Below are 12,961 nucleotides of genomic sequence, written 5' to 3'. Positions count from 1 at the left end.
GCAAAAATGTAAAATGTAGTTTCAACCTCAATATTTTGATGGCTTTTCTCTCCATTCTCATTTTTTTCCACCTGGGATTTTCGACGTACTACAGGCTGATGTGTACGCCCATTGAAGAAACGGGCGTGCCTTTTCGCGTGGCCCCGCCCCCTTTGCCCGTATATGGTCATTGAACGGCCCGTTGATTGACAGCGGGCAGCAGCTGCTGAGTTGCTCAGACATGGCGGAGGATACAGTGTAAGTGAGGATCAGCGGCGGAGTTACGTGAGTTTTTCCAGCAGTTGAGTCGGAAAAGCGTGCATGAAATGATACACGAGGAGAGGAAAATATGTTCCGCTCCAGCGTCCTCCCGACGGGAAGCGTAGAAACGGCCATATCTGCCACACGTTAGAAAGATGGGAAAATGTATCGCTGTTTAGTGCAGTCAACAGCCTTGGGCAACAAATATGGCTTCTTGTGCCTTTTTCAATATGCTATAAAAATTGATCCGCCGTGCAACCTAATGCCGTGGTGGCTCCGGCGAACTTCTGCAAGCCGCGATAAGTTGAGTGCAATAATCGCTCGGTACTTTTGATCGGAGAGGATATTCCATCCACTCGGCCGCCTCGGTTAGCTCTGGGAAGCTACGGAATTACAGCGGGCAGCAATGGAGCCAAAGCACAAAGAGTTGCTCGACCAGTGCCACCAGAACTTACTGGAGTCCATCACCGATGCGGACCGGGTGATCGAGCTGCTGATCGTCTCCGGGACGCTGAGTCAACTGGACAGGTTCGAGCTGGACCAGAACTGCTCGTCCAGCGCCGAGAAAGTGGACCACCTCCTGAAGATGCTGATGAACAAGGAGAGCGACCATTTCCTCGACCTGTGTGTGGCCCTGGAGAAGGCTTACCCTGACCTGTACGCTGCCCTGTTCCGGAACAACGGCGGAGGACCCGTGGACCACTCCACCGGTAAGACCCCGATCCCCCCCCCCACCCACCCCCGGGACCAGCTTTGTGTTGAGTGTATCAACCACAGTGTGGATAGATCCAGACCCGACTGGGAGTGCAATCTGGGTGGTCTGGCGCAATAGACGCGTGTGGATGTCTACACACAACAGCGAGGCCCGCAGCTTGTTTTACAATCAGCCCCCAAAAAAATGTAATCACCAGAGTGCATGTGGAGGTTGCAGTGACTTGGAGCAGAATCTGTCGAGATGTTTGCAACTACAATCCAATAAGTGTAACCCTCCACTGCGTACCTCATGTCCTTGCCTCGAATGTACATGTACATATTATGTAGTGCCTTTTTGTTTTGTGTACCAAGTATCCACCATCCACTTGAGAAGGACTAGTTGGTGTTCCCTCAAACGCATGCTCCCCTCCTCCAATCACTACAATACAGGGATCACATAGCTGTTATTTATTGGAGGACAGGAGCATGCACAGACCACACCAGTGATCTTTCTTTTAATGATGTTTTGAATATTGCAGAGAAGGACTACTAATATATCTTTCACAATCAGCTCTCGTGTGCTATGAGTGGCATGATGTAGTCATGGTACATTAGGTAGCCTGAGTTGTTTCCATGACGACGGGTGGACCAGCTGACATGCTGGTCCATATCGACCTGCACATGGGGGTGTGTGTGTGTGTGTGTGTGTGTGTGTGTGTGTGTGTGTGTGTGCGCAGTGCACACAACCTGCCCATGCATAGTGGATCAGTGGACTTTACCTTTAGACAAGACCAAGCTTATAGGATCTAAGCAGATTATCTCAAACGCTGCATTAATAATACATTTTAAATTACAGTTGAGTCATTGTGGGCATTTGCATTTGTACTCTCGTTCCTCACGGCGACAACCTTCCCAGTCCAGTGGTTCTGGTTGGTGTTGCACAGAGACAAAAGGCAGCAGGGTGGAAAAGCCTTGTCTAGTTTTGCCTGTTCTGTTTTGTCTGAATGACTGAAACCAGCAGCTTATTCACAACCGGTGTCATGCCCCGAGGGCCTGAATGCAGGATAAGCCTTGAGATGTAAAAGTGGGGAGGAGATGCAGAGCAGTGATTATTTCCTTTAAACGTATTTGACATTTAACACCACCATGCAAATCTATTTGACAGAGTTGTAGCTTTATGTCTGGGGCCCTTGTTTACAGCTGCCAAGTTATAGCATGCCTCAGTGTGTTGCTGGCAAGTAAACCCAGGCAGGTAATACTGAGCTGGTGTCTTGTTGCTTTGCTGACTGGATCACCGACACGTCTTTAAACTTTATTACTTCCTTGTATCCAGTTTTGCTGCTGCAGAGTTACACTTGCCCTGCAATGTTTTGACGCACAGTCACAGTTGTTTGTTTTTGAGTTACTGCAAAAAAACGTGGCCTATTCTGTTTGTCCTTTTGACTCTGGCCTTCTGTATTTGGTCTTTTCTTCACATACTTTTATGGACTTTAGCACTGGACCTCCAAGCTGACGTGCCCTGTGTTCAGCGAGCGTGAGCTTGAGTTGTGAGCCTGCCTTGTTAGCCCTGTGGTTATTAAACAGTGGATTAGACCTTCTCTCCTCTCACTCTCTGGTGGAAACTCTCCCCGCGAGACACGCTTTATCATGCCCCTACCGTCCTCTGCATTAGTTGCCACGCTTTTGGCTCCTTTCTGTTTCTGCTCAAGTCTTTCCTTTTTTTTTTTTTTCTTTCGGGTGCCTTTTTTATGCTCTGTATTAATATTATTAAGATAACGAGATTACGACGTTTTAACCGCGGTAGCGACAAGCTGCTCTTGGAGTACCTTCAGGCAAAGAAACTGGGAGAAACGGCACCTCGGGGTGAAATCCAGAGCCGTGGTGTGTCTGCGAACGACACTGGGCGTGTGAGGAGAGGGAACATGAGTGTGATGAGTCTTGCTGATGGCAACCTGCTCTCAACTTGTCCTCCTCTCCCGCTGCCTGCCCGCTCTTGTTCTCGGATGTGCCTCCAATGCCAGCTGAGCCTCTGTGCATGCACATGTATGAAATCATCCGAAGAAAGCCCAGAGGAAAGGCACTCGTAGGTGTTCAGTTGCTCAAATCGCCGGCTCAATAAATCATTAATGTTTCACTCGTACACTGCCATACTATGGAGACCATATAAACAAATCACTCATTGTTCTGTGCATCTCCATGCCAAAAGGACATTTGTACACCTCTTTGAGCAGAATTCTGAAGTCTACAGACCAGATATTTTATTCCCCCTCAAGTTGTTACCCTGCTGCTACGTAAAGACAATTAGCACATGTCTGTCTTGTCGATTGGATTAGAAAGGATTTAATGAAGTACAGAAATGGCTCGTTTCACACCTTCACTTGTGATTTCCTTGCACTGCATAGATTATATTGAACCTAAAGAGCATTGGAGTAGGAGAAGAGATGTACTTTCACATCCCCCCCCCCCATTCCCTTTTTCAGAGCCAAAGGTTCATGACAGTGATTTAAACGTGCTCCGAGAGGAGGGCAGCACAATTCTCCCTGACAGGGTGCAGTGTCCACAGTCTTCCTCTCCTGCGGTCTGTTTACCTTCATTTTCTCGTTGTCTTGTGTTCTTGTTCTTATGTATTGTTGCCCCCCCCCCCCCCCCCCCCCCCCCCCCCCCCCTCGACTCACCAGCCATTCTCTTTACTTTCTTTCTTTTTATGTGACTCATTATCTTTCTTTTTACCTCCACTGGGCCGCTTCATTTCTGCTCTGACTTAAACAGAGGGTCATGGCAGAGGGACAGAGGAGGAGGAGGAGGAGAGAGAGAGGGAGGGAGACAACAGGCCTTTTGTTGAGAAGTTGATCAGGCCCAAAGTGTCCAGTCAGCAGCTTGTTCTGTGTACAGCAGTGGAGGACATAGGCCAGTGTTTTCGTGTTATTGGAGGGGGTGCTCTCCTCTCTGTCACCGAGTTTCTGTCCCACTCCATAAACCTCAGTGGACAGCCAGAATGAGTTATGACCCCGGTGCTCTTGTCGCGGCTGCAGCTCTTAAATATCTTCCATGGGGTGCACTCGGCCTCACTTTCTTCATCACTCTTTGTCGATGTCGGCGTTTGTCATTCACTGACACACACTGTCACTCACCTTGTCACCCCGCTCCTCTTCCTCCTCGCCATTCTTTGTACTTCAGGCCGACTTTCCTCTCTTCTCAGTGGAAGCATTCATCTACAGTTAGGTGACGATGTTTTTTGGAAAATGTATTTTTTATTTTTTTTAATATAGGCAATCAAATATAACCTCTTCCACTGAAGCCCTGCCAATTGATATAGTTGACATTATCAGCCGACCTTAATGTAACATTCACTTGATGAGTTTTATTTTGTGACTGTATTTGGCATCTTACAAATATTCTCTAAACAGAGAATGTATACTGACTAATTAGTGCTTATTATGCTTAACATATGACCATTCTGTTGATTTATTATCGTATTTAGGGTGCTTTTAACCACCAATAACACATAAAATAGTAGGACAGAGAATGTGACAAGAGAATGGTAGAACCTTAAACTGAAATGATGAGAAATTTATGACATTGGGAGACATTTTTTAATTTAGAAAAATTCAGAGTTTTGCACTTTTCCAACAGGATTGTTTTCCTATACGTACATGTTGGTGTTTATAGCCTCAATTCCTTGTTTCTGTCTTTTTAATCAAACACCACAGGGGTTTAAAAAAAAGACTCGTAAATGTAAATAAGCCGCCACGCGTTTGGATCATTGTGGCGAGATGCCTTTTCTATCTCTTCTAGGGGAGGTACAATACTTGTGCCGTGCTCAGTAATCAGAGTGCTGCAGGACTCGCAGCGTGTCGCAGGTGTTTATTTTAGAGACGTGAGCCAACAAAATGAAGTCGACGATTTGAACAGAGTTTGTTTGATCTTTGACTCGCACTCAGACCAAAATGCTACAAATTGGAAAGGCTTTTTTTTTTAAACATTTTTTATAAAGTCTCTTGGACAACATTTATTGTGAAGAGTCGTCGCAGCTGAAGCAGTGGACTGTTTGATTTATTTCATGCAGCGAAAATACTAACTATTACACATTATTTAAATTGAATGACTCGATTTAAGACAAGAATAATGCATTTGGTATTCCGAATTGTTATCGTAGCTATTGAAACATGATCAAATCGTTAGTGTTTCGGTGTCATTGCTATGTAGTGTATGGTCAGCACTGTTCCTCACTAAATCAATTGAACGAGAGCCGCAAGTGCCCAATAAAGAGAGGCAAACCTCACTATATGCACCTGGTCATTATTGTTAGTTTTTTGGACAATATAGTCCTTTGTTCTCCTACACAGTGTGTTGTTAGTGTCAAAGATATATATTTATCTCTCTTTTACGAGCATTAATATCTGATGGCTCCTCCATGCTCTGGTGCAAGCCAGAGCCAGGAGGCTGTATTGTAGAACAGGACTTCATTACCATTTTACACATGTTCCTCCGCTTCCTAATTACCCCACGAGGTAGAGGAAATGCCAGCATCTAAATGTTTACCAATGCTATGAAGTCATGGAAATGAATAGCCCCTCTCTTCTTCTCACCATCTCTCCCTCCACAAGCCTCTATGGATTCTTTGTCCTGTCGTTGTCTTTATTTTCAGCTTTTCTTTTCCCCTCCTGGCCTGTTATTACGGTTTTGCTTGTCCCATTAGATTACGTTTTAAAATGTTAATCCAGCCATTTTATATCTTGTTTTTTTCCAAGTCAGGATTGCAGGACTCATCCTTTGCATTTGATCAGTGGCGTGCTTTACATGGCCTTGTCTGTGGGTGAATGCAGGTTATACCCTGGACACGGGTTATTACCTAAAATCTACATACTCTTAGGGTCTGGTCTGCCAGCACTGCTTGAGATGCTGCGCTCACACTTATTTTAATTCCGCTTACATTATTGTATGCGCAGAGCCTATATGAGGGCAAACATTCTCATGTTGGGGGCGGTAGGAGTCGCCAATTCGCCTCGAATGCATGCTTTGGTCTGTGGGCGAACGCCACACACGCACAGGGAAAACATGCAAATTCCTCACGGAAAAGCCCCCCCCCCCACCTGGACTGAAAAAAGGGGCATTCTTTCCTTAATGCTAACCACTACACGACTGTACAGCCCCCTATATATTTTCAATCCTTTTCAACTCTGAATGGGACCGATCATATGAAGCACGTTAAGACTTCTCAAGCATTAAAATACGCCATATAATCAAGTAAGTCCATTTATCACTGCTTCAGTATATTCCGCACCTGACTGCAGTCGTTTGTCCTTGAGTGTGGCACACATGACCTCGGCTCAAATCACATCTGCGATCTTCACAAATAACGGTGATTACAAGTGAAGCTGGAGCCTCCTCTTTCCGAATGACACGCGCAACGAAAGTCAGACAGAAACTCAAAAGTTTAATGAATGCAGATGTTTGGTTTTTTTATTTCAGTTGGGATGATTTGAAGCAAAATCCCAACTGAAATAAAAAAAATTTAATGATGGGGTTTCTGTCTGCAAGGTTGTTTTGAAGTGTCAGGGTGGTGCACGTCAGGAACACTTGAGAAAACATTCATGCCAAGAGGCCCTTTATGATGGGCTCTGACTTCATTGAAAATATTAACGTAAATCTAAAGGGCTAGAACCATTTACATGTGCCACCAAGATTTAACATCACAAGCCGTGTGCAGTTGGCTGCAGTGCAGCACACTATTTTTGTTTCTCCTAGTTGTGGCGTGGAGTAGAAATAGGCTGGCCTGTCGCATCTGCAGTGTTAAGTCGGCCTAATGACTGTATGCACTTTTAATTCTATGCTGGATTCCTTTCTCTTGGTGACCTTTGCAAAATGATGCTGCAGTCTAATCACTGAATTATCTCGGCACAAGATAAAATTGTATCTGAATCAACGCAGCCTTCTCTGTGATTAAATGTGAAAGGAATGTCACAAAGATGGCTAAAATCACAGCAGCGGGTTCCCCCCCACCACACACAGACACAGGCTATTTAGCCATGTTTTGTGGCATATTTGTTGGGTGAACAGTGTGTTTCGGAGCATTTGGAGGACGTGTTGCAGACATTTTTCACCTCTTTTTGTTTTTGACCCAACCCATAGCCCAGGCAAGCTGTTCAAAAGGAAATTATGTCTCGTTTATGCTGAGCTCGGGCTCTTTACAGAGGAAAAACCCCGTTAGGGCTTGCAGATAATAAACCAGGCTGAATAACACTGAGGGGCTTACTTTTTTTTCTTTTTTTTTTTTTTTCTTCAGCAGTTCTGATATGTTGGATGAGCTGAAAGCTTTTTTACACTTGTTGTTCTCCATGTAATGTTCCAGATTGTTTCCACAGATCCAAAATTACTGAGCGTGATGGTCTTGGATTTCCGTCAACGGCTCTTATTTTGAGACATGCCTCGGGGTAGATTTGGGGCCTGTGAGTGAAAAAGGTGGGTGGGTGGGTGGGTTGACCAAAGTGAGATGAATACTGTGAAGCGCTCTGAGTCAGGCGATGTGCGTGCGGTGGAGTAATCCTGCCTCATGGAGCCATCATGTTGGATGGTTTCATGTTTATGCTTAGTGTAGACTCCTTAAATCAGATGATCAATCCTTTTCCCCGGCAGTAAGGCTTTCACTGGCGGTCTGCCCAGAGTCTTGCCCTGTGGTGTCACTGCCTCTTCAGAAGTTCGCCCCATTGCCGAGTGTAGGCAGAGCACAGGGGCAAAGGCACGGGCGAGGGGAGTTTCCAATCGTTTTCTGTGTATTTGCAGGCGTAGTAACCCCAGTTTAAATCCTGGAAGTGATTCTAATATAAGGTGTTTAATAGCATCTAAATCACTATTGTTACGTATTGTTTCAAAGCTTTTAAAATCATGATCATTTCCTCAGAAATTGTTAGTCTCAGTAGTCGTTGTTTTATGTTACTTTTTATACAGATCAATCCCAGTCAGATAAATGCAGAATCCTGGTTCAGATAATTTATTATTTGCTTATGGAGGGATTTTTTTAAACTCGACAAGTACGGTGGACAATGGAATCGTAATGAGATACTCTGACTCGTTTGGAAAATTCTTCTGTGTATTTTGATCTTTGATTGTGGGCGTAATGGTGGATTGGTGAGTAACTGGGTGGTTGGACTTGTCCCATTTCCCAATAGGAAAAATGCATCTGAACACGATGAAAGTGGACACTTCCCACTGGAAAAAAGGGAGATTGTAATTAAGTTTTTCTCATCTTAGTTCTGCTTTCATACTCATCCCATTGACCTATTTCAGTAAAACCGATCCGCTATATGGAACTGTGACGCTTTATCTGAGTCCTTCTAACATGGTTGTTTATTGTGGTTAACATATCTAGCAAAGTAATGGCTTTACAGCAATATTGCTTGTATGTAGTGTGAGAAAATAAACGGTTTGTCCTTGTATTGCTGGAGGGTGCCAATTTGTATGTATCTGATTTTTATGTGATTAACAAAACTGGGATGTTGGACCTTCTGAATTGTATCCCTGTGCTCGGCTGCATGAATACAGCAGGTATAAATTTATTCGGCAATCTTATCACTCCCAAACAATGAAGTCTGAAAATGGGATTCAATTTGTACTGTTTTGCTTGTTTAAAGATAGTATTTCAATAGAGGACCAATATATATATTTACTGGTTGCTATGATAATGTAGCTTGATATAAGGTCCTGCTATTAACTGCTTGTGTTGTCTCGTGAAGTCATTTGTGCTATGCATGGATTACTTATGTATTTCAGTATAGAATACAGTGCCCACTATAGGCTTAAAAAGAAAAAGAGGATTTCACTTCTTTGGACTCTCCATGTGAGAACATCTCGAGTTGATTCAGAATACTGATGGAGGCAGTAGAAGCGGGATTGTGTACTTCACTAATTGAAAGGGCATCTGGGTGCGTGAGCCACAGGCAGTGTTTAAAGGTCCGGCATGCCAGGGTAACAGATTGTTTCTGCTCTCTGGCTTTATGCCGACGCATCCTTTAGCCTTACTTAAGCACACTGTAAATGAGCGGGCAGATTTCAACTATGCTATTTGTCTTGCTATTATTTGCGCCTCCGTGGTTTAATGGCTATGATGCAGAGGACACAGCAGGAGAAGGGGGACAAAGGATGTTTAGACTTTTTTTTTTTTTTTTTAATTGCTGGTGGCCACTGCTACAGCTTATAAAGGCACACTGTATTATTTTTGAAGTGCAAAAAAGAAGTTATGGTACAACAGACCAGAAGCCTTTCTACTTCAAATCTGTGGTTTCCTGGCTCGTCATCATAAAGGGAGTTTGAAGCCGCTGCAGAGATCCAGTCGCAGTGATGATCATACCTGTTTAATGTTTGGGGAGACTCTCGTTGTCAGATGAAGGAATATCCGTCATTGATGAATAATTCAGACTCGCCCAACGGTAGAAGCCAGACTTTACATCCTCCCTTGATAAGACTCTCCTCCACCAGCCGCTCAACTCATATGCTCCTCTTCTTCACCACGCTGCAGAATTTTCTGTTCCCCTCATCCCTTTCACCATGGCAACACGTGTCATCGTGCTTTATGTGCTGGAGAACCTAATCTGGATGTTCTTAAGTGACTGTTGGTCGCCGAGCACATTGTCCCGATAAGCGAGAGTGGTGGAAGTGGGGCCTCCTAGGAAGGCCCTGTGCTCCCCTGACCTATTTCCAGCACAGCACCAGCCCCTTTTCTTTTTTCCCCCCCTTTTTTTTAACCATCAGTTCCTACACATTTGTGACTATATCTTCCGACTTAAAGCACTAGCAGATGTTTAATCCAGATTACCACATCTGGTGAGTCCTGATGAAGTCTGTCAGGAAGTGTCTGCTAGGATTGAACAGAAAATTTTATATTTCTTTCCTATTCTCTGTCCTGTCTGACATTTGGTCCGCTTACTGCAGAACTTCAGCTTTGTGTGCTGGTCTTATGGATGTCTCTTTTATTGACGTGATGAACAGGCTTACAAATGACCAACTCCACTGGCTGTGGCTGGTGCTGATTGGTATCGATGATTAAATGCCTGCTGAAAAAGGCTAATGCCATTGACTCATTGACCACCAAAGAGCTGGTGCGTATCTGACATGCGGTCCATACTGCATTCATTGTTGTGCCCAAGGGGTGTAACTAATCAGCCCGTGACAATAATCTAAATATGGGCATTCCGATGCGGATAATTTGTCTTTTACCAGATCAGATTGTGAGCCAGTGACGAGTGTCTTATTAGCAGGAGTTATGGCTGACTGTTGATTCAGTGATCGTTGGGATTTGAATTGGTCTGTGTGTAGGTGGAAACTATTCGGCTCTAACGTACTCTTACAAAATTCCAAGGGATCGGGGCAACAGTAACGTTGATGCTATGACTACATAATGAAAATATGCCTGATGAATTTGTGACAATTTTCTTCACGTTTATTGGTTTTCTATGTATGTATTTTTCCAATTTTACCTTTTTGCAAAAACTATAAACCCGAATTGCATGAACGGTTCAGGGATGATTTGTCAGCATCCAAGGACCAATCCATTAGATTTTGGGTTCAAACAGCTCCTGGGGCGGTAAGATATTTACTCCATTGTTGACATGCTGGAGCTCCGCTGTGAGCCGTCTGTCGGGGCCGGAGCTGCCGTTGGCCGTCAGCTCGTACACTGCTAACTCCGGTACCCGTCCCCCCCCACCGTCACTCACATGCCAACTCACTTTAACGGTGTGTTCTGGTAACACAAAAGAATGGGAACCAACAGAACGTCATTTAACCTTAACTTTGCAAGCTGGCTTTGGCGACGGCGTGCGCTCTACCCAGTGCCCGTTCCAGTTCTCCCATGTTCTGAATTCTTCAATCTGCGCCACTTATTGTTATTTAAAATGTCTCCTCACAAGGGGCATTAAATTGGTATAATCAACAGTATCAATGGAGAACAGTGCTAAATGGGTGTTTTCATGACTTTTAGTTCAGTCAGACGTTCCTCTTTTCTAAATATAGCCTCATCCGTTCTTTAGACTGAGCTTAAACCCTGAAGCATATATTTTGCACCGTTTTATCCATTAGAGCTCTAGCCATTAGTCATTGTGTGCCAGGAGCAGAGTTTTTCTAAAGAGCTTTTAAGAAGCAGACGACCAATGGTTAAATCTGTCCCCGAACTGTTCTAGTGTAGACGTACATTCAGCTACTGCTGAATACACCGCCATCCAAACACAGCACCGATATTTAGTACTTTTCTGTACAGTGTGTGCTGCAAACACAATGGAGGGAAACCTTTTAGCTTTTCATCTCCCTTTTTTCCCAAATTCCTGGACCTCTGTAGAGCGATTCTTATTTTCTAAGTATAGCCCCTCTCTCACTGTGTTACTTGGAGATTTAAGACACTAGAAAATTTGCACAAATCTGACATTTGCGCCAAAATTCAGCTGGAGCCTGCACGCACGTTGCGTAACATTCCACTTGCTCAAGCTTTGCATGACATCCACCAGAAAAAGTTCACAATTTGTGTCACTCACAACTTCCCTGCCATGGATGCATGAATAGCATATACAACAGTCATGTGGCAGTCGTATGAGACGATTTTCCACCATATGGATACAGGGTCTCGCAGCCGTCAGAGCGGCCCACCCCTGGCTTAGATGTGCCTGTACTGCTAAAGATGGGGACGACACGCCGAAAAGGCTGGGTTGCGTGAGAGTTGAATCAGGGACTCAGCTGCTGTAGGCATGTTACCCATATGGCATGGAACCTGACTGCTCTTACATCGTGTTGCCTTAAGATGCTCCGTTTTTAGTCACCCTGTCCCTCAGCGCTTCAAAGAGTCCGTACAGCCCGATCCTACAGCTGAGCCGACATAACGCTCCTCGGTGGCTCACGTCTTCTTTACTATGAAACCTCGTCAGTCACGTACTGGGGTTCAAGAAGCCAGTCGCCGCTTTTGAATGCCGCCATGGAAATGAGGAGCAGCCGTCTGTGCTAATTGTAGAGAATTAATGCTGCACGGCCCTCAGTGTTTCTCGTCGTGCCTGATGGAACAATATGAAATCAAAGCTGTGCGCTCGGAGCACTCCACAGAGTAAAAGTGTAGAGCATCAGAGCAGATTAACTCTTTTTTTTTTTTTTTCTCAAATCAGTCCCTCCCCTCACTTCTTTCCGTCTTTCACTCTCAAAAATCCTCCCTCCTCGTCTCTGTTTTTACAACTTTAGCCATCTCCTTTCGTCCTCCTCTGCCCCATGCTTTCTCCACGTTTCTCCCCTCCCTTGTCCTCTGCTCCGTCTGCGGGACCCAAGATGGAGTGGCTCAGTCACACAGAGCTCATAGTTAATTAGGCTTGGCCTTGTCACACATTGAGAGCTGGAGTTTAACCCAGTGGGGAAGCGAGGACATAGATGGAGGTCTGGAACAGTCGGTGCCAATCTATTGCTTGCTGACAAAGCCGGCTGCCATTCCCCTGATCTCTTCAACACTGCGTGTCATTTGGTGTCGTCTCTCACTGCGCTAAGAGAAACTTAACTTTTGATTATGGATAAAGTGGTTAGTTTAATCAATGGCTTTATGCAAAATGCTAAAAAAAAAATTATTTTGTTGTTCAATCTTTTTTCACATCAGGACCTTGTAGAAAAACATTTATCCTTTTGCAGCAAAATCATGGATAAAAAATATTTTTAGCATGTGTTCTCATTTTGAAAAAAAAAGAAAACCCTCCAATGCACAAGAGATGATGCCTTCTGCAAGAAGCACAAGCCTGGGATCTTTTTCTTTAAAGCGTTCTGTTTCAGTTCCCGGCCATGTTTATGTTTGCCCTTTGGAGCCGAGAGTCTGCAGTATAATGGGGATCTGCATAGCCTTTCCTATGGATTGCAGTATCCTGTGTGAAATATCCCCCAGCTTAACGGTGTGTACAGCTATTCAGATGGAGAATAATTTTCTCTCTGTCTCCCCCTCTCTCTGTGCACTTGACATAAAAAGAGAAAATCCCATTTCAGCCGTGACATTCTGCCTCTGTAGCAGAAACATACAGAG

The 12,961-nt window shown here is 44.5% G+C and overlaps 1 protein-coding gene across 1 annotated transcript in view; it reads left to right on the top strand.

Annotated features, from left to right (window-relative positions):
- Window positions 1–216: 216 nt before the first annotated feature.
- dlg5a (discs, large homolog 5a) overlaps window positions 217–12,961 on the top strand; it is a 42,380-nt gene continuing 29,635 nt past the window's right edge. Inside the window, exon 1 of the mRNA XM_080481456.1 lies at window positions 217–950. Coding sequence (XP_080337582.1) covers window positions 647–950 — 304 coding nt within the window. The 5' untranslated portion in view covers window positions 217–646. The remainder of the gene's footprint in view (window positions 951–12,961) is intronic.

Source organism: Lipophrys pholis (genome assembly GCF_963383615.2).
Source record: "Lipophrys pholis genome assembly, chromosome: 15".
NCBI lineage: Eukaryota > Metazoa > Chordata > Actinopteri > Blenniiformes > Blenniidae > Lipophrys > Lipophrys pholis.
This window is presented reverse-complemented; position numbering and strand designations above follow the sequence as displayed.